At 46.1% G+C, this 21976-nt stretch overlaps 1 protein-coding gene across 1 annotated transcript in view; it reads left to right on the top strand.

Moving 5' to 3' along the window:
* The window catches only part of WNT3A (Wnt family member 3A), a 116715-nt gene extending 111852 nt beyond the window's left edge, over positions 1-4863 (top strand). The window contains exons 3-4 of the mRNA XM_074946437.1: positions 60-325; positions 3202-4863. Coding sequence (XP_074802538.1) covers positions 60-325; positions 3202-3681 — 746 coding nt within the window. The 3' untranslated portion in view covers positions 3682-4863. The remainder of the gene's footprint in view (positions 1-59; positions 326-3201) is intronic.
* Positions 4864-21976: the final 17113 nt, after the last annotated feature.

Here is a 21976-nt window from a genome sequence, read left to right as displayed (position 1 = left end):
AAGGGTCACTCATGTTCGCCACTCAGTAACAGATCCCTGCATCCTTCCCTCTTCCACAGCTACCCGGGAGTCGGCCTTCGTCCACGCCATCGCCTCCGCGGGTGTTGCTTTTGCGGTGACCAGATCCTGTGCCGAGGGCTCGGCCACCATCTGCGGCTGCGATACCCGCCACAAGGGGCCCCCCGGGGAAGGATGGAAATGGGGAGGCTGCAGCGAGGACGTGGAGTTTGGGACCATGGTGTCTCGAGAGTTCGCGGACGCCCGGGAGAACAGGCCGGATGCTCGGTCAGCCATGAACAGGCACAACAACGAAGCTGGGAGGACAGTAAGGCCATCCGGTTTCACTTTATTGAGCCCCTAAAAACATTTCCTTCCACCCGCACCCCCGAAAATCCTAGGTGAATGGCAAAAAGAAGCTCAGGTGAACTGGGTTCAACACCGTAGCCCCCTACTGCCCAGTGCGTGTTATAGATTCTCCTCTGTGCCTGATCCGCAGAGGATATGAGTCTGCTATAGCTGCCAGCTATGGGTCTTAGGCCTAGATCCTCAAAGGCATTTAGGTGCCTAACTCCCATTGAGGGCATGCCTTTGAGGATCTGGGCCTTAGCCTTTAGTTCAAGCCACGGAAGCTCATGTGCTCAGCTCTGAAGATCTTAGGTTCAGTCCAAATGAAAGCTAAGAGGATGGTCATCACATACAGACTTCCCTGTGCTCAGAGCCTGGTTTCTGTGCCGCTTCACACCTAGCAGGTGCCTAAAATAGCCCCATATTTACTCTCAGTGCCTGGGGTTAGCACCAACCTGCCATGGGGGAAAGGGCTTGCTGTCAACTGGACAATTTCAGGACAAGGCTTCAGTCTGTCGATCCTGCACACCTGCTTCCTAGCACCATCAGGAAACTTTCTTGGCTTGGAGCTAACTTCTCCAACCCTCACCCCACTATATGCCTCACAAAAGTTGCTTCGTGTTCTTTCCCCCCTACAGAGAGACCTCATGGTTCATCCTATATAGGGACCAAACTTAATTAAATCATAAAATCAAAATAGCTAACCTGATCCTACTCCCTTATTAAGTTGTTATTGACAATGGGGGAAGGAGTGGGGCCTATCCACTTCCATAGAAACATATGACTACAAAGTAGTCACTCCTCCAATATGGAGTCCACTACTGTATGTAACCACAGTCCGGAACAGGCCAAAACCTCAGAGCGAGATCCTCAACTGATGGAGATGGGTGAAGCTCCATTGAAGCCAATGGAGTTATTCCAGTTTACACCAGCTGAGAATCTGGCCCAAGATGTGGAGCACAGACCTTTAAAATTCAAGATGAAGTCCCACCACAAAATGAGGGATGCAGCAACTAAATAGCAGAAGAAGGAAGCAAGACATGTCCCTGTGGTCATTTGACATAAAGTTGTCCATCGGGTCCTGGGTACCATGGGTTACTCAGCATTTCTGATGGCAGTAAAAGACAGGGATAAAGAGTACTACCACACAGTTGGGTAGGATGGAAATGAGGGATTTGTCTCATAATGTGAATCAATAAAAAGATACAATATTAGCTGTAAGTTCAACAGTGACAATTTAGGCTCTTGTTCAGGCTATCTTCATCTTCAGTCCATCCTCAAGACTCCGATCCCGTTTTAGGCCCCTTACAAATATCATAGATCAGAAAGAAAATGGCACAACATTAACACTGAAATCCTGTTGCTTCAGAAATAGCATATGTTTTCCATTCACACCATGCTAACACTCATTACGTGCACAAGTTCCAATCCTCCGGATTCAAGTATTTCCAGCTAATAAAACTAAGCAGTAGGGGAAGTCGGAACCAGTTTTCATAAGAATTCAAATCCAATCTCCAGACCAAAAGCTTTGACTGAGATTTGGATGATTATATGAATCAAACATTTTGCAGTTCTCCCATCGCTAATTACAATCTCCTTGGCAGTGAATGAAGCTGCCTAACGGGCACAAAAAAACCACCCAGAAAATGTTGATCACACATTGTAGTTGCTGATTCATGGCAAATCTTTTGGATTTAGCTTGGTACTAGTCTGTTCATGCATTCATAAATTTGCTGATCATCTCTGCATAACACAGCTTATTGAGTAAATTGTATCAGGCTATCTTCCACCTCAGAAATGGTGGTGAGCAGTGCCTTAGAAATCTTTGGATCAATTTCAGCCATGGGTGAGGCAAATATAAGTCTCATTGAAGCCAATGGTGATTTCTTCCGTTTAGACCAGGACTGACATTCACCCGCTCCATCTGGTAACCATGCCACCCATAGATGCAGCATTGCCAACACCAAGCATTCAAAAAACTCAAGAGTCAGGCTTCTCAAATCATGAGACTGGCTTAAAAATAATTATACATTTTGTGTTCTTTTCATTTACCTGCTGGTTTCTGTACCTTTAGCAACCTGGGGGGCAGGGGAGGCTAGAAACTTACTTTTTGTTTTTTCAAATGAAAGCTGAGATTCTCACCTATTCACATGCCTCCAGGAGCTGGGGCCTTAAGGAAAACACCAACTACCATGAGGCTCGTGATAAAATTGCAAGAATTGGCAACACTGCGAGCTGTGCTCTCAGCTGTCGAGGTGTGACCTGCTCAACACACTGTTGAGAGGCCTGTGAAGAAAATCTTAGGGTTCAGCAGGAAGTGGCACTGGTGATTCAGCAGGTGACACTCTCCTCCTTGACTTGAGTCTCTTTTGCAAGAAAAGGGAGCTCTGATGACCGGGCTAAATTGTCGTTTGGATAATCATAGCACATTTCGCCCATGAATTCTCCCTGCAGTTTAAATCGGCTTATGAATCCTTCTTCACTCCCTGTCCTAAAGTATTATGTGGCTTGGCTAAGTGCCGTTCAGAAGCTGCTGTATTCCACCTCAGAGGTGTCTGCATTTCCCTCCTGAGCAAAGTGATCCTTGCGTGTGAATATAGCTATAGAAATATTTACACACATGGGTACAGGAATGACTTCACCTGTCATTGAAAGCACTTTATGGAGACCACGTCCAATCCCTGACTGGTGTATACCAGTGTAGTTAATGAAACTAAATTGGTTTACACCAGCTGAGGAACTAGACCTCTGCCTAGGATTCTTTGGGATGAGAAGTGTTAGGTAAATAACAGAATGTATTATTGATCCATATTATGGGCTAATAGTTTCCCTCTTCCGTTTTTCTCTCTTTTCTAGTCCATTATTGATCACATGCATCTGAAGTGCAAATGTCATGGTCTGTCAGGCAGCTGTGAGGTGAAGACATGCTGGTGGTCCCAGCCAGACTTCAGGGTCATCGGTGACTATCTCAAGGACAAGTACGACAGCGCTTCTGAAATGGTGGTGGAGAAGCATCGGGAGTCCCGTGGCTGGGTCGAGACGCTCAGGCCCAAGTACAACTTCTTCAAGGCCCCAACTGAGAGAGACCTGGTTTACTATGAGAACTCACCAAACTTTTGTGAGCCGAACCCCGAGACGGGCTCCTTTGGGACCCGCGACCGGATCTGCAATGTCACCTCCCACGGGATAGACGGATGCGACCTTCTGTGCTGCGGCCGCGGGCACAACACAAGGACTGAGAAACGGAAAGAGAAGTGCCACTGTATCTTCCACTGGTGCTGCTACGTCAGCTGCCAGGAATGCATACGAGTCTACGATGTTCACACGTGCAAGTAAAGCAGGAATTCCCTGGACAGGCTCCGTGCGGAGAAACGGATTTGAGCCTGCTTCTTCCGAGGTTGTGTAGATGGGAAAGATCTACTTTTTTTTATAGTAAAAGAAAAAATAAAAAAGGCTAAAACTGGCTGGATAGAATAGATCTAATGACTTCTTGGTCGTCCCAAGATGCATCTGGAGGCTAACATTACAAATATGGAACTCCATGCAAAATGATTATGCACCAGTTAGGAGACTGTGATTCCTTTAACTACCCAACAGCACAGAACTGCAGAGACGATTGTTAGCGGGAGCATGATTCTTTCCTCTTCTCTCTACTAACCTGAAGAGACTCATGCTATTAAGTGTCCTTTGAAAGACTTGCAACTTCCTAAACACCTCCTGTTCCCAACCCAATAGGAAGAGGTGATGTCAGACAACAGCTCTCAACATACTGAGATCCTTTCCAAGCCCCAGCAACCAGAGTCTGTGTGCAACGTGAATGGCAAAAAATTAAAATAAAATAAAATATTCAATTCACTAAAAAAACAAACAAACAAACCCTTCTTCCATGTCTTCCGGGAACAGGGGAATTCTGCAAACATTCCTTAGTGCTGTAGAATGGATGAGCTCTTAGCATGAACTTTTTAACATAGTGGTTTCTGCCAGATTTGACATAGGACGCAGGGACCCATTTAGTCACTTCTGCAGAGAAAGAGACTGCTGACGAATTACTACCAAGGTCCCACTGACACCAGTGCAAAAGGTGTGGTAGATGCTGTGATCTCTAGACACATGGTGCATGTCGTATGTAAAAACTCAGTGCCCAGAAGGGGACCCAGCAAACGCATGGCCACACCAGCAGACACACCAGCAGACATTGACCCAACTGTGGCCTCTGGAGGCAGGGGTGTGACTCAGCCGATTAGAAGGAGGATGCCCGTTGAGACGTGCAGTGGGGTAGGGCACAAACCACCTGTGATTAAGGTGATGAGGACATCGTTTCTTTGCACCAGAAGCCAGCAAGGAAAGGAGAGCAGGAAAGGTGTTTCCCCACCTCTGGTTAAGAAACAAAGTAACATTGGAAAGTGCACTTAGTTCATTTCATCCTCTCCGTACAGCTCATGCAGGCTAATTCGGGGGGCTCAGCAGAACCCTCAGAACCGAACTCTGTTGGGAACAGCGGTTCTGAAGGACTGCGCAGTATGTGTTGCTAGACAAACCCTGAACTGGAACAGCCTTGGACTCTGGCCAAGTTTGGAACCAGATCCAACCTCCGCAATTAGTGTCTCTATAACAGGCCAAATCAAAACCCTGGTGTCTGAACCACCCTCGACTTGGGGAAAGTTTGGATCCAGATCCAAATCCCATCTCTGCAGCACGGCCCCATCTCTGCTGTCAAACCGTTTCGCCTCTTTGACTCCATCCCTTTGCCTGTGTTGCAAGCTGTCGTACCTCTGAGACCTAGATTGGGCTTGCCAATTTACAGTAACAAATGTAACTTGCTGCATGATAATCCGGGCTCCACCTACGGTTGTGGGTTCTCAGGCCTGACTCTCCACTCCCTCACACTGGCTTTTACACCAGTATAACCCTATTGGCTTGGGTTGCATTATTCCTGATTTACACTGGGGTAAGTGAGAGGTGAATGAAGCACAGAGTCATGGCACACTTAGCCTTTGCCTCCTTCATGTCTCACCCTCTTTTCCCCACCCGCTGGGGGTCCCATCTAGAGAAATGGGAAATGGACTGGTTTTTTTATTTTTTTATTTTTTTTTGCCATCAAGCATTGCAGAAATGGAAACGAGGACTGACTGCCATGGGAGCTGGATCACGCCTCTGGGCTAGGTTGGGACTGCACACCTGAGTGGGGAAATAGAAGCACCCCCTCGATCCCCAGATGCTGGCTTGCTCTCTGCAACCCGAGCAGGTGAGTGGGGAGAATGCAGCCGAGACAAGGAATGACTGAGCTTAATCTCCACGGGGAGGGAGTTGTGCCCCAGAGGCATGTCTCTGAGTCCCAGCGCCTCCCGGACTATTTCTAAATTGAGCTGCGCTCAGAGGCACAAGCTAGCCCTCTGGATTGACGGGGTCAATTTTGTCTACTCTGTGTGTAAAGGCTGACTGATGCCAGAGTGTCTTCATCTGTGGTTTAGAAAAAGGAGAGAACGTATAAATAGAGAATTAGGCATGGTTTTGCATCCCTGCCCATCCTGGCTCATAGCCATTGCAGAAGGAAATGGCCCAGGATAGGGATATTTGTGCGCCAGCTTTAAAAGGAAGGGAAACAGCTGGACATTTTAGAGAATCTTGTCTAAGTGGAAGGAATCCTTAAAACAAACAAACTGGAAAAGATTTGGTAAGGAAAAAAAAAGCTCATGATCCAGGGACAGCAAACACATGGGCAGATGCTAGGCCTGTCACTTAATGCACTTCTAGAAGGAGCTCGCATGTCTTGAGGATGAGGGCTGTGCCAGAGCCTGAATAGCACAGAGCACAAGTGTGGGTTTAACAATCATTAACAATCAACTTCACTGCTGGTGCAATTCCATTGACTTTCAATGGGATTAGGCCAGCAGAAAATTTAGCCCTTATACATTAAAGTAAGGTAGTTTAAAACCTTCCCTGCTTAACACCCACACAAAGACTTGAGTTAGGGGTTCTCAATGTCCCTGGGGAGAACCGGCCAGCCTGACTCTGGTCTCACATCACTTCTGCAGCATGCTAGCTCCACCAAGAGTTACTTCTGATTTACCCCACTGTGAGTGCAATCAGAATCAAGCCCACCATCGCTGGCTCTCAACTCTGCTTGGGAAGTGTGAGGAAAAGTCTAGGCACTTGCTAAGCAATGGCCTGTTCTGGGGAACACACAAAATCTTGAGTCTAAATTATGGCAGATGGGTAAAATGGGGAATGGATCTGCAATGAAAATGGGCCTCAAGCTGCCACATTCAGACTGGGGTTCAGATTTCAAACAGCTTAACATTTGTGGGTGGCCCCTCCAGAACCAAGGATTTTGAACTAGGCCCATATCCAATTTCTCAACATCTTTCTTTTTGTAATGTAAATATTCATCATCATGTAGCCTAAGGAGGTGATCCAGCCCCCATTTAAATCAGTGAAAAGACAACTGCATGTGTTCTGTTAATGACCCCAAATGCATTTGTGAGTTCTAGTCCCAGGTCTGACTCTTCAGAGGAGAGAGAGATGGTTTAGCCACAGGTCTGGGAGCCAGAGGTCTGCTAGCCCTAAGACCTTGGACAAGTCATTGGGACCTTATGTTACAAAACTGGCCACTGATTTTGGGCATCCAATCTGACGTGTATTAAGGAGTCTCACGTTGAATTTGATACCCAAGACCCAAAGCCACTTCTGGAAAATTAGGGCCACAGCCTCTCTCTGCTTTAGGTTGTCATATTCTGTAACAGGTGTGATACCATCTGCTTCCCTGAGGTGTCGTATTCATGACTTACTGTCTGGGAAGCATTTTGCAAATGTCAAATGCTAAGAGTCACCATAATCTTAAACAGGTTTCACAGAATCTTTCCCTTCCACCTTTATTTATTCAGTACACCCAACACACTTAGGTCAAAAGCCGCAGCACCATTCATCTCCTAACACTGACAAATGTGAACTGTCCCGCCCACCCTGAATAAAACGCAGTGTTTTTCCCTTGTCTTCTTGCGTGTGACCAAATGTATCTTGGGAGCAGACGGCACATACCATGAGGATCTGTGTGACAATAACAGAGGGGGAAAGATACATCAAGCCAAGAAACACAGCTGTATAAAGAAAACTACGTAAGAAAGAAAAAAACATAATCCTCTTCTTAAATGCTGCTATTCCACATCTACTGTAGCTATAAAATCAGGCCTGATGGGTCACAATGATCCCTGATACAACTCCATTGCAGCCAGTGGAGGGACCCCAGGGAAGAATTTGGCCTTATTTTGTTTTCTTTCTATGAAAGAAATTGGTTTCTGTTTTGTTTTGGTTGGTTTTTTGTTTTGTTTTTTGACTTAGGGGGTGTTTATTTTAGGGTCAAAGGAAGAAAAAGGGAGGGGGAAAGGTTTGAAGTTTTCTACCAACCTACCCTCCTCCCCCACAAAACACACACATGGAGATACCTGGTCATGCGTTTGGTGGGTTTCAATTGGGCATTTAGTGTCAGGTACTATGGGTCTGATCCAAAGCATACTGAAGGCAATGGGAATCTTTCCCCTGATTTCAATGGGCTTTGCATCTAGTTTTATGGCAGTTGGGGCCTAAGCCTGAGAGAAGACTGAGTATAACCCACTTTGTAAAGTGTATGTGTGGTGTCCCCCTCTAGTGGCTAGTCCACAGACAGGACAACACCCTACTACTGCAGCCAGCATCACTCCTTTAGCTGAAGTGGTAGCGTTTGATGCTGAAGGGGCTAGGTTCAAGCCTGCTGAGGATGCGGCAATGGGAGAGGGTGGTCACAGCAGCAGTACCTAATGGGAGGCGGGGGTGCTCATCTGAGCATCGACGCCTCTTTGGAGCGACCATAGGCTTCTCTTGACGCCTTAACTACAGGTTTGGGAAGAAATGTATTAAAAAACAGGCACGCAAAACAAATCATGTGGTCGGGCTAAGCTGGACCCTAGGATGTAGACAACTTCCTGTCTCCCATGGCCATGAGCCTTTCCTCCTTCAGAGCTGAAGCCACCAAGCAGGAAAGACCTTCCAGGCAGTGATGTACCCAGGAAAATGGGCTATGTGCCCAGGGCAATAGCTCCTCCAGCTGCATATCCAGGGCGGAGGGGTTGTAGAAGGGACAGTACAAAGGTAGGAGGGGAGGCTGTTTGGGGGTGGGGGTTGCCCTGTCTGTGTTTCAATGGCTCGGTTTCCCTCGTTCTTTAGTTCTCTGCTGGCTAGCAGCTAAATCCTGGCTCTGATAACAGCTAATGGAGACGCTGGTGCCCGTCTTTCCCTGCTCTCTCTAGGCAGCCAGTGTGGCCTGGTTTGCTTTCTGCAGGATGATTTCCCTGACAGCTCAGGCTCCCATGACCAGGTCCCAATCTCTCTGTCTCCCTCACTCTCTCTTGTGCCCCAAATACAGCTACTGAGTTTTGTTTCCTGGGTGGTCCAGTGCCAAGCATGGGACCCAAAGGCTGGTGACCTGGGCCTCATTTCCCCTTCGCAGCAGGGTATGAGACACTCCATTTGACATTGAAGATGGGAGCTATTAGTGGTCTATATCCTGAGAAAGAGGCCATGAGGATCTAATTCCTGATTCTGCCACTGCCTTGCTTTGTGCTGGGCAAGTCACTGCCAACTTCCTTTTGCCTCAGTTTCCCCATTTGTCAGGTGGGGATAATGATACTTCTCCCTCATTGGCAAAGGGGAAGATTTTCAAAGGCACAAGTTGGAGATAGTCGCTCAACTCCCAATGAGACTTGGGTACCTAACTCTCCTTCGTCCCCTTGCAAAGCTCCCCTGAGACCTTAAGATGGAAACCTATGTATGGGCCTAATTCTGCTCTCACCTGGACTGACGTTAATCCGGAGGAACCCTTTTGGCTTCAGCTGTGTTACTCCGGATTAGCACTGATGTACAAGGGTATGGGGCGGGGACCAATACCATGCAAGCAATTACTTGAGTCTACATTAGTGATTGCTACTGAATATGACTGAGAGGAGGAGGGGGGTGAATTCTCTGCTATTTCTGCTGGCGAGTACATAATGAAAGTGGAAAAAAAACCCATTCACCTCTGAGCTAAATCCACATGTTTTGTGCATATAATCCAGGCAGGGCAATCTTCCCCCGTTTCAATGGCCATAAGAACCTTTTCCATGTGGCTCGCTCACCTCCTTTCTCTCTCTCTCTCTCCTCCTCAGCCTGGCTCTCCTTCCAGAGTGGTTCTTGTGGTGAAAGCCTCAGGCAGCCATGTGTGGGAGTCGTCGGGGACATGATGGGAAGCTTTCCCATTTTCCCTTTCCCTTTGCCAGGTTTCTTCACCTTTATTTATTAGTATTTATTTATTTCTCAACATGCAGCCCTCTCCACCAAACAGCCCAAGGGCATGGCTGCTACAGACCTATGCCAACGTGCAGCTGCACAGGGCTCTGCGGTTTTTAGGATTAGGGGTGGGGTGGGCGCCTATTTGTCAGAACCCCTCCCCAGCATGCACCTGTCAACTGCCACCACCACTTGGAAAGCGCAAGAGGCCCAAACTCCTCCAATCCAGGTGCCAAAACCTTCCTAGAGCTATCTCCTAGTTGATGAAAACTTCCCTGATACCATGACCCCCTCAACCTCCTAAATCACAAGCCACCCCCAACACAACCAGCTGCCAAGCCCTGTCACTGTCAAACAGGCTACCATTCAGCCTTAGGCCTCTCCACTTCCTACTTTGCGCAGACCACCACCAAACGGGTCCACTGTATTCCTATGGTATTAGTCTCAGTAGTTCCTAGATCAAACCTTGCACATCCAGGGCCTCGCTTTGCTTTTTGACCATCTGATGAGCCCAGCAGCTGTGCTAAAGCCATGGGATGCAGTCGCATAGGACCACTGGGGATTCCCCCATAGCACGGAACCTCCAGCGGGCATGCCCGGTAACTTATTGTGGGTAGGTGTTGTCCCATCCGCATCCCCGCCGCCCTTCCAAACACAGTCTGCCCTGCTTACGTCGCCATCTTCAAAGCAGCATCATTGTCTGTAGCCCCTCCTCCCCACCTTCCACCCTGCTCCCCCTTCGTACAGAATGCACGTGTTATAAAACCTGAAATTCCAAAGCTATTGTACAAAGTAGGGTTGTCACCTTTTCTTTCTTTCTTTCTTTTTTTTTTTTTTTTGGTACTTTGTTAAGTCTGATGATTTTGTTATGATTATTTATTTTATGAATAAATGTATATATTAGCAAGAGTATATATTTGCAGAAATAACTCATTGGGACAGTGTGGTTGCTCAGCCGTGTGACCTCATTGTCTTTTACCTGATTTTCTACTGACAGCACACTAGCGGTGTCTTGTAACTGTTTTTGTTACCAGTTAAGTTTGATAGATGTGTTAACTTTATAATGAAAATTAAAAAAAAGTATTAATTTTAATGTGTCTGGTTTAGATTTTTTTTCCCATGTCACTGAGCTACTGTTCTATACTGTGTCTTGCAACAGAGCTGGGGTTAAGTTAGTAGATTCATAGATTATAAAGGCAGAAAGAAATATTGTTATCGCGTAGAATAATAGATTCTAAATCCAAAAGAGAATACGTTGATCCTCCAGTCTGACCTCCTGCATAACACATGCCACAGAACTTCCCTGAATTAATTCCTGTTTGAACTGAAGCATATCTTTTAGGAAAAAACATCCAATCTTGATTTTAAAATGTCCAGTGATGGAGGATCCACCACAACCCTTGTTCCAGTGGTTAATTAACCTCACTGTTAACAAATCTATACCCTACTTCTAGTATGAATTTGTCTAGATTGAGTGTCCAGTCATTGGATTTTGTTATACTTTTGTCTGCTAGATCAAAGATCTCATTAACAAATTTCTGCTCCCCATGTAGGTACTTAGAGACGGTGACCAAGTCACCCCTTAACAGTCACTTTGTTAAACGAAACAGAGTACGTTCCTGGAGTCCATTACTGTAAGATGCATAAGGTAATGAAGAAACATGTGGCCCACTCCGAACGGAGGAGATGCCATGCTTAGTTCTTGGCTGCCTAGAAGGAAATGGTCAGTCAATAAGAGTCTCCCATTAAGTCTTGTGGGTTTGGATAAGTCCAGAATTTTTGGAAGGGCACAGAGGACCCAGAATTGGGGGCAAGCTTTCAAAAAAGTGCAGTAGCGTGGGTTAGAAGGATGGTAGACGCTGAGCCCTTTTGAAAAATCTGGCCCTAAAAGAGAAGGGGGCGAGAGAGAGAGAGAGAGAGAGAGAGACCTCAAAAAGCACGCACAGATGTTCACTATATTTGACACGCCACTCTATGCCTAGGAGACTAAAGTCCTCCACTGATCTCCTCAGAACAGATACATCGTAGGGGACGGCCCTGCCATTCCCCACTGACGCTGCCCTGCCCGGAAATGATGGGTGAGAAGGCGACCCTTCAGAGACTCGTGAACATTTCACGACCAAATGGAAGGGACTCTGGGGCCCTCTCCCCACCTCTGATGGACTTTACCCCTCCACACATGGGCTCTGAATACCACAGATACTACAAACAGGAATGAATTCAGGGAAGGTCTATGGCTATGGGGCTATGGAAGGTGCTTTGCTGGTCAGACTTTGTGATCCAAGTGGTCTCATCTGGCCTTACAATCTATGCTTTGCCCTACCTGGCAGGGATGATTTATCCCTAGAGCTCATAAAAATCGTTCTGAAGAAGGGTGATCCTGTGGCTATGGCAGACTCCCCATGCGACTTTGGACAAGTGTTCTGTCTCCTCTAGTGGCACCGAGACCACTTAGAGATTAATGAATTAGATTACTGAATCTGCTAAGAGCATGTGGCTTTTAGCTCATGCAGTAGAGGCTCGTGCATTTAGCTGCAGAGGTCCCAGGTTCAATCCCACCCGCCGACAACTGGAGTTTGTCGGAGTTACACCCGAAAATGAGGAGAGCGTGTTTTCTGCCTTTGACACAGACCCATGGGCAGGTAGTTTCAATATATATATAGCATGGATGAGCTGCCCTAGCTAGGTAGTCCCACCACCTGGCTTTGAATTACACCGCTTAAGCACCATGCTGGGTTATCATACTCAGCATATTTTCCAGGAAGAAATGATAAATATTCTCAGCAAAGGACCCTTGAGATAAGTTTATTTGCCAAGCGGTGTGGCCTGCTTGGTCGGAAAAGGGAAAGCATTTTTTGTTTAACTGGACAAAACAAACACATAGATGCCCCCAGGCCCCCATTACCTCCTCTCCTGCAAGCATAGGTACTCCAGGTTAAGGGGGAAATGTGGGGATGGGGGGGTGGGGGTTCTTATATAGGTAACACAGCAACCGGACCAGAAGTGGCTACCTATAGGGGAAATGTGGTATTTCTGTCTGCTGCAGGGCAGTTTTATCTGCCTCTCGAATGAGAAACAGCAACAAAAGTTATTGCTCGTATACAGCTATGACAATGGGTTGTGTGTGTGGATCTGTGTTCACTGGCAGCTGGACAGAGACCACCAACATAGGTCATCTACTGGCCATCAGACAGCAGCTATGCACAATAACTATGGTTTGGGGCCAAAATTGGGGCAAAATGCTCTGTGCTTTCAGCTCCTATGAAAGGCAATGGGAGTTGCAGCCACTTAGGCTCTGGGAGAAACATCAGGTCCTTAACAATTGTTCAGTGCTGGGTTGACTAGCCAATTCCTCCTTATTCGTAGATTCATGGATTCCAATGGCAGGAGGGCTCACTGCGATCATCTAGTCTGACCTCCTGCATGACACAGGCCATAGAACTTCCCCAAAATAATTCCTACAGCAACACTTTTTGGAAAACATCCAAGCTTAATTTAAAAATTGTCAGTGATGGAGAACCCACCATGGCCCTTGGGAAATTGTTCCAGCGGTAAATAATCCTCCCTGTTAAAAATGTATGCTTTATTTCCAGCCTGAGTTTGTCTAGCTTCATCTTTCAGCCATTGGATCATTCTAAACAAGTCCAGATCCATGCCCAGTGTAATTTGGAAGTGTTGTCACCCATTTCTCCCTTGCCTGGGTTTGGAATTTGCTTACTGTGCCCTTTTATTTGCAGGTGGGGATTTTTTTTTCTTCCATTGTATATGCATTCGGTGGCACATAGCCAGAATTGCATTCCACAGGGCTACAATCCAGTCTGGGATTTACTTGCGAGTGTCAACAGGTGAAAAGTGTTAACTAATGAACTTGGTGCTAGTGTTATGGAGAGGTCAACTCTGTGTGTCTGTCAGATGGCTTGGAGAAAGGACAGCAGGATTAAATAGATTTCAACATCTGTCTATAATGAGAAAAACATACCTATGGTGCAACCCTGCCCATTTAAACCCCATTCCGCTGCCTGGTTCATTCAAATTTTGGTTGAGTACAGCATTTCTTTTCATCTCCAGAGATTGTGTGTTTATCCACAGAGAAAGTACAACATGAGCAGTGGCAGTTGGCAAGCTTCCTTCACGCACGACCCCATCACAAGCAATGTGCCTGCATTCAGAGCACCTCTAGGAATGAAGAGCTGTTCTGAATCTATGCCCCATTCAGACCTCAAGTTCCAGCAGAGGCTGCTGAGATGAGTATCAATAGGGATGGGTGGGATTTGTGATGTGGAGAACTGTCCCTGTGAATTGTGACTGAGGTCACAAATTCATTCATACAGATCACTGAACAGCCATCAGATGGTTTCATCTTTTTGAGATCTGGGACCAACACCATAGAAGATTGGGCTCAGTCATGTTAACACCTTGGTTTCCATAAGATCAGTTTGGCTAGGAAAATGTTTTAATTAATTGTAGCGGGTAGGACAATAAACAGCTCAAGTGTGTAGCCATGTGACTTTGGCTGATATTCACAGCTAAATCAGTAAGTACTCATGCTACCTGAGTAACTGTAGGTTAGGAACCTGGACCCACAAGCCTTCCACGCACAGAAGTCAACATGTGGAAGGCTTGCGGACACGGCTTTAGCACTTCAGGATCTGAATAGATTGCCCATCTGGTTTTTGGTGTAACAAGCTAGCAGGGACTGCCTGAAACACTCCACCCTCTTAGCAGGTGTTGGTTCTGTTGGGAAAAAAGTGTTATATAGACTCATAGAAATGCTGGAAGGGACCTTGAGAAGTCATCTAGTCCACACCCCTGCCCCGAGGCAGGATTAAGCAAACCTAGACCATCCCTGGCATGTATTTGTCCAACCTGTTCTTAACAACCTCAAATGATGGGGATTCCACAACCTCCCCTAGGTAGCCTGTTCTTTAGAGTTATAAAGTTTTTCCTAATATCCAAACTGAATCTCCCTTGCTGCAGATTAAGCCCATTACATCTTGTCCTACCTTCAGTGGACCTGGAGCACAAGTGATCACCATCCTCTTTATAACAGCCCTTAACATATTTGAAGACTGTTATCAGGTCCCCCCTCAGTCTTCTTTTCTCAAGACTAAACATGCCCGGTTTTTTATCCCATCCTCATAGATCAGATTTTCTAAACCTTTTATCATTTTTGTTGCTCTCCTCTGGTCTCTCTCCTATTTGTTCACATCTTTCTTAAAGTGTGACACCCAGAACTGGACACAGGACTCCAGCTGAGGCCTCACCAATGCCATTTAGAGCAGAACATTAGCTCCCATGGCTTACATCAGAGACTCCTGTTCATATATTAAAAGACACCGTACATGCTAAATTCTTACACGCAGCATACGTGCCAAATAAAAGCAAGGACTCCAACAGAATTGTTGTGCAATTTTTCTGAAGTACTTGGCCCTTAATGGCGGGGTTGGGTATTGGAAACACACCCAGAGAAATGGGATATGGGGGGGTTATTACTATTTATTGCATTGTGGCAGTGTCTAGGAGTCCTCATCATGGATAAGGACCCCATTGTCTTAGGGGCTGTACAAACACAGAACAAAAAGGCAGAGTCCTTGTCTCCAAAGGGCTGGCAAGCTAAATAATGGGCTGTGTTTTCTTTTTACAACTATTAATAACAAAAGTTGCGGGTTGCAAGCCTGAGGTCAAAACTGCTTTCAACTGCTGTTACATGCCTTATTAGCATGTTTGCATGTCAGCACTGAAAATCTACCCTGGAGGCCACACATGACTCTTTTGTAGCAGATGCCTACCAGTCATCTGAACTAAAAAGTTATCTATGGGAATGGTCTATGGATGAAGCTACAGTCATGAGAGTGGGGAAAGGATGCTTCTTTTAGCACCGCTCATCATATGTGCCAAATAAAGAAGATTAAATTTCCTCTGAAGCATATAGTTTGAATATTAACCTAAGGGTTTGAGGAAAAAACAATAACCTAGCAGTAGATTCTGCTAACGCTGAGGTGAATGGCATGCTATAGCTGCGTAGGAGAAAGAAGCTGGGTGTGGCTCTTTAGAGAAAGAGGACCTAGGGTGAGGGCTGAGCAAACCTGCAGTAGGAACAGTAGGAGCTGCCAAGCCTGGGGGGAAAGTTTTGGTTGATATTTGTTATTATTAATGTCTTTGTTAATAAAGGAAGGGGGTGAGTTTTTGACTTTACGCAGTGTATGGGCTTTGTTTTAGAACAGATTAGGAACAACACCTGGTATCTAGGTGCCAAACTCCCATTGATTTCAGTGGGAGTTAGGTACCTAAATACCTTTGAGGATCTGGGCCAAAGTCCTTATCTGTTAAAAGCTGCAGGCTTCCCCTCCTCATCTTAAAAGCATCACGTTGATCATGAAGCCAAACAGCCGTTGTATAAACCTGCCAAGTCTGATTAGCACACACCTTTCACAAGCCTTGCTTGTGAGATGAGCTTTAATAGCAGGCTTCAAATGTCCACAAAATGAACCTAGGGCATTTTTGGTATTCCTTCTGTATCTCAGGGGTTAACAACTTTCAAAATGTGGTGATCACTCCCTTCCCAAGAGGCATTCCCAGTTTCTGTTTGCCAGGGGCTGGGAATGGGCAACAGGGGATGGATCACTTGTTGATGACCTGTTCTGTTCATTCCCTCTGGGGCACCTGGCACTGGCCACTGTTGGAAGACAGGATACTGGGCTAGATGGACCTTTCATCTGACCCAGTATGGCCATTCTTATGTTCTTACTGGTGGGCACCAGAATCTAAAGAGCAAACTCATTCTGGAATTTACAGGCCTCTCTGTTGTGGCGATATAACAGGACAAGAAAAATGCTAAAAGAATTTTCCCAGTCAGGGAAAACAGTTTCATTTTTAAACTCTTAGATTTCCAGTTGGCTTGGGCAGTTCACCCCAGTTTTAGCACCAAATATTCTCTCTGATCCCTCCCTTGCATGACAATTTGGAGCCCAAAAAATACATTTTCTGAGGATTGAGGAAGGGTTGCAGAAATGACATGACACAGGCATAAGCTCAGAGGTATGCCGCCTGCTCAGACGAGAGAAGCCACTTTTCTCCCTGACATGCAGCCTCTAAGCTGGAAGGTAATTTACAGCACAACAATGGAGGCCGAAACAAAGCTGTAGCTAAACTAAACAAGCCAAAGCTCTAGTGTGATAAAAAAAACACCGAGGGATGCTTAATATCCACACACAACATTGTCTAAAATAACCCCAGTGCAATAAACTGCACAAACCGCCACTGAGTTACTGAAGAAGCACAGAGTGCTGAGTTGAATCTGCTGCAATTTTAATCTGTGGTTGCAAGGAGTCTAGGTATTTCAGACCCAGTGCTCATGTCACTAACCATCCCCTCCAAGGGAGTTTGCCAACAGTAGTAAGTGGAGTCCCCTCTCGGTTCCAAAGTCACAAGGACCCTGTTGTCTTTTCATTCCCACAAGAGAAGGGGTTCTTGTCAGCTGCTGATGCTGCTTGTAAATCCGATTTGGGGACAATTTTGAAGACTAAATTTAAGAGGGCAGTAATTTTGCAAGTGCCACAAACTTGGCTTTGAAAGAAAAACACTAATGCACCATGGAAAGAAAGAGAAAATGCTTTGGGACATTCCATTCCAAACTTTCTGTAGACTGACTACTAAACAGAACAAGACAATATATTCCCTTGGGAACTGAAGTCAGTGACAATCCATGAGGATGTCGGAAGTTGCGCTCATTCACTCCAGGTCTCCGATCTCTTAGTGTCGGAAATGTATCATTGCCCCGCTCATTCAGAATGTTCTAAAATGTCATGCTGACAAGATGTGCTCTGTAACTGTAAACGTCCCCAAAATAAATACGAGAGGGAAGTGCTTCAGACTCCAGATCATTAGATTATACCGTACGGGTAGGATTAAAGCCTTGCATACCAGCAGGGTGGAAAGCTGAAGGTTTAGAAAAATTAGTCCTCTCTTTCGCTTGCTCACTGGAACTGAATTTAGGATTGGATGCTCCTCCACGGAAATGTCCACTCCAGCTCAAACATGGTAAGTCATAATAATGCTAATTCTTTGCACTTCTATAACCCCTTTTATAGCTCCTGTGCCACTAAGCAAACTCTGCTCTCCTTTTCCAAAAGCCTCCACAAAAGGCTAACATTTCTTAATATTTTCTGCTTCTGATCTCCTCTATGATTCCCACAACTCCTGCTTTCATGCCTCATCCTTCATTCTTACTATTGTGCCTGTTTCAACTACACTGGACCTATAACCATGGATAGAATCTTTGGCTCGTCTCCCTAAAACCACTAAAGCCCATGTTATACCAATCTAATTAACCTGGAAGGCACTCATAATACAGTGATGTGCTTCAGTACACAGCCCTAAAATAGATTAGCTATTGTCACGATCTATGGAATCATCAGCCACTTTAAACAAGAAGTGCTAAATAAAGAAGACAGGTACAAAATATACACACAAAAGAACAATCTTCCACACAGCTTGAGTTCCAGTTTTGTCTCCCTTGTTTACCAGGGACCACACTCTGCTTGTAGGTCTATACAACATAAAAGAAAAACCTACTGGCTAAATAATATTCTGTAAGTAAGCATATCATCACAGTCATGTCATCCGCTATTGTAGGAGAAACACAAAACTAGGAATGTATGTCTTGGCAGAGTTTCAGTTCACTCTTAAGAATATTCATGCATGGGCAAATCCTGGTCCCCATGAAGCAAATGGCAAAGCTGCCACTGGTTTTGATGGGGCCAGAACTTACCAAAAAATATGGCCATTATTCTAAGTGTTGTAAATGTCAGCCTATGCCCCAAACAGTTTACATCTCACAAGTGTGTTGCAAGTATTAATCACTTACGGGTTTTCCTCACAGTTATTGCTAAGAATTATTATCTCTATGGACTGGCATGGAGTCTCTTATTATTCATATTATAAGAGAGCCTAAAGGCCCACGGAGATCAAGGCTACATTGTGCTAGTTGCTGTTTATACACAAAGTAAGAGAGCTTAAAATCTAAATAGACGAGACAGACAAAAGATGTGAGTAAAGAGTACTATTAGCCTTGTTTTACAGATGGGAAACTGAGGCACTGAGCGCGTAAAGTGACTTGCCCAAGGTCACAGAGGAAATCTGTGGCAGAGCAGGGACTCAAAAAGAGATCTTTGTACATCCCAGTCATTGCTTTAACCACTTCCCCCCTCTCTGTCCTCCACTCCACAGGAAGTTCCCAAAAATATTACTGATCTCTTCTTTCAGGTCTCCCTTGCTCCTGCCGAGCAGAAACAGAACCTTCTTAGGATGTGTCTTTTTCTCCCCCTTGGGATTCTTAAGAGGGCCCTCAACAGTTGTGCTGTGGATGTCGGAGGTTTGGGAGGGGTGTAGGTGAACGCCTGCATGCCTTGAAAAATAAAACAGACCAAGGGGCAGATGTGTGGCAATTATACCAGCAGTCAGATATTAATATGACAGATGCAGTGTTAATAATACCCTCCTAATCCTTTACTTTATGACTAGTGTATAAGCTCTCTAGAGGTCTTTGGATGTTAGGCCCTGGGGTGGCTGGAGAGTACACACCTTAGCTGGCTGCTAATCCCTCCAAAGGCTGAAACAGGAGACTCATCAGCACAGGAATTTGGTGCTGAACACTGTATCCAGGGTGAGAAATACAACTCCCAGGTACAAAGTGCTTCCCTGCCATGTGCTCTGCCCCTTCCCTCCCAAAACTCTCTGCATTTACACTTTGCAGCTCTAGATCACAAAGCACTTTACAAAGACGGGTAAGTACCATCATCCCCATTTTACCAGGGAGGGGGAGGCGCTGATATGTGGAGCCGCTGGCAACTAGGAGGTGCTGGAGGAGGTGGGGGGGAGCTGATGGGGGGCTGCCGGTGGGTGCTGAGCACCCACCATTTTGCCCCATGGGTGCTCCAGCCCCGGAGTCTGCGCCTATGCCCAAGCACCTCCCCCAGCTGCCAAACAGCTGTGCATCGCTGCCACCAAACAGCTGTGGCTGGTGGGTGCTGAGAACCCACTTTTTTTTCCATGGGTGCTTGAGCCCTGGAGCACCCACGGAGTCAGCACCTATGTTCCAGTGATTCCCTCTGATGTCACATAAATTCATATAACTGAAAAGTTAGTTACATTTGACATTTGATTGTGGCTAATACGCAAACACAGACGGGGTGGCATTTTGTGACTAAATTGTTTTCCATTTCCACTTCCCCAGCTTGGCTATTCATCAGAGCAGAAGATAATCAGTGTTGGGGTAATCTATCTTCCATTACCACAACACCTGAACAATTCACTAACCTGAATATATCTACCCTGACAACTCCCCTGTGACGCAGAGAAATGCAATTATCCTCCTTTTACATCTGGGGAACGGAGGCACAGAAACGCTCAGTGTCTCGCCCAAGGTCACATAGGAAGTTTATGGCACAGCAGAGAATTAAATCCCAATGTCCCAAGCTTGTATCCCACCCCCTGGACCATCCCCTTTCTCCAGTGGGTGAAAAAAAAAGGCAGCACCCAAACACTGACTGTGGAATCAACCCTGAGCCCTTTTCTCACGTGCGTCGCCCAGCTGAAGCCAATGGGGGCTTTCTCTCAAATAAGCACCAGTTGCATTTGTGAGTGAAGCAGGCACCCAAGGTCTGACTCTGCGCTTAGCTTGAGGCGCTCAGACTCTGACCCCATCACCGCCTGAAGGGATAAACCTGCAGATGGTTTTCCCCCAGTCATAATCTAACCCATCCACTTTATCTTGTCTCATGTATCACCAGCATTTTTTAAAGCACCCATCACTAAAGCACCCAGGGGCGGGTGGATTCTCATGGCCAAATGGCACATTCCTGCCCACATAATATATTGGGAAAGGTTTGTTTGGATACAATGCTATTTCTCCCCAGTATATTCCACCGAAGAATCACTAATCAGACGGACTCATTCATGATCCAGTCAAATTACCTTCTAAAGGGAAACTATCTCTATCTTAAACCTTGGGGCTAGTGCGATGAAAAAGTCCATATATCACTTTTGATTACTGCCTTTGTACCTAGAATCGTTAATGAAGCCGAGGCCTTATCTACACTTCAGGGGTAAGTCGACCTAAATTACACAACTCCAGCTACGTGAATAACGTAGCAGGAGTCGACATAGCTTAGGTCAACTTATACACCGCTCTCCCGTCAACTTACCTTACGCGTCTCGTTTCGGTGGAGTACTGGAGTCAACGGGAGAGCGATCTGCGGTCAATTTAGCGGGTCTTCACTATACCCGCTAAATTGACCCCTGGTGCATCAATCCCCAGTGAGGGTAGACATACCCTGAGAGTGGCACTTCCGCTGGGTGCACGTCTCCTCTTTTCGCAGGCCGGCCATTATTATACATCAGAAGCCAGTTTCTCAGCTGGAACTGATGGCCAGTTGATCCGTTTGAACATGCATTAAGTCTATTGCAGAATATGTAAGCAGTGGGAGCTAAACCACACAAAAGATACCACTTGGCAAGAGGGAATGGTGTGGGGAAACGAATGAAGGAGTGATAACTTCTGAGAAGGCTGAAAAACCGAGCCCAGCCGAAAAAATGACCAGTGCCAGGGAAATGCTAGTATTTTGAACCTCACTTAAAAAACTAGAAAACCTTCTGCTGCCACTGGGTTCCTGGAATAGAAAGCAGAGTAAAAGAAAGCACCAGGATATGTGTGGTGGAAGGAGATGAAAGGTATATCGAGCCTGGCAGGAGTGGCAGAGTGGAGGGGGGGTGAAAAGAGACCAGGTAGGACTTGTAACTATTAGCTGAGTGATGAAGTGCCCCGGAGACACGAACAAGAAGTATGAATGTGATAAGCAGAGTGATGGGGAGCCAGCAGAAGGTTTCAAAGAAGGAAACATGGGCCTAGCTTTGGGCAGCAGCATTTTGGACAGATCAGAGGAGGGTCAGGTGGGTGTCAAAGAGGCAAGAGCGGATGTCTAGCCAGGAATCAGTTAGAAGGTAGAAGAGCAAATTAGCTATCAGCAAGGAGAGGAAGGATGGGTTTTACAGATGTTCTGAAGGGCGACATGGCAGGGTTGGTTTACAGCTTGCATGTGGGTGGAAGAGGGCAAGATGCTGTTCAGCTCCATTTCTGCTCCCAGCGGCATGACCGTGACTCCCACTGAGTGCAGTGGGAGGTGCGGACAGCAATCGGAGGGCAGAATGCAAAACCATGAGTACTGAGTTTATTATAAAGCAAGGGCTGATACATTCAGTGCTGGGATACCATGATGATGGGGGCTGCACAAGAACCTGAAGAGACTAGAAACATTCATCACAACAATTAAGCAAA

This window comes from Natator depressus, chromosome 2, assembly GCF_965152275.1.
Source record: "Natator depressus isolate rNatDep1 chromosome 2, rNatDep2.hap1, whole genome shotgun sequence".
In the NCBI taxonomy this organism is placed as follows: domain Eukaryota; kingdom Metazoa; phylum Chordata; order Testudines; family Cheloniidae; genus Natator; species Natator depressus.
Note: the sequence above shows the minus strand (reverse complement) of the source record. Positions and strands in the feature narration are given on the sequence as shown.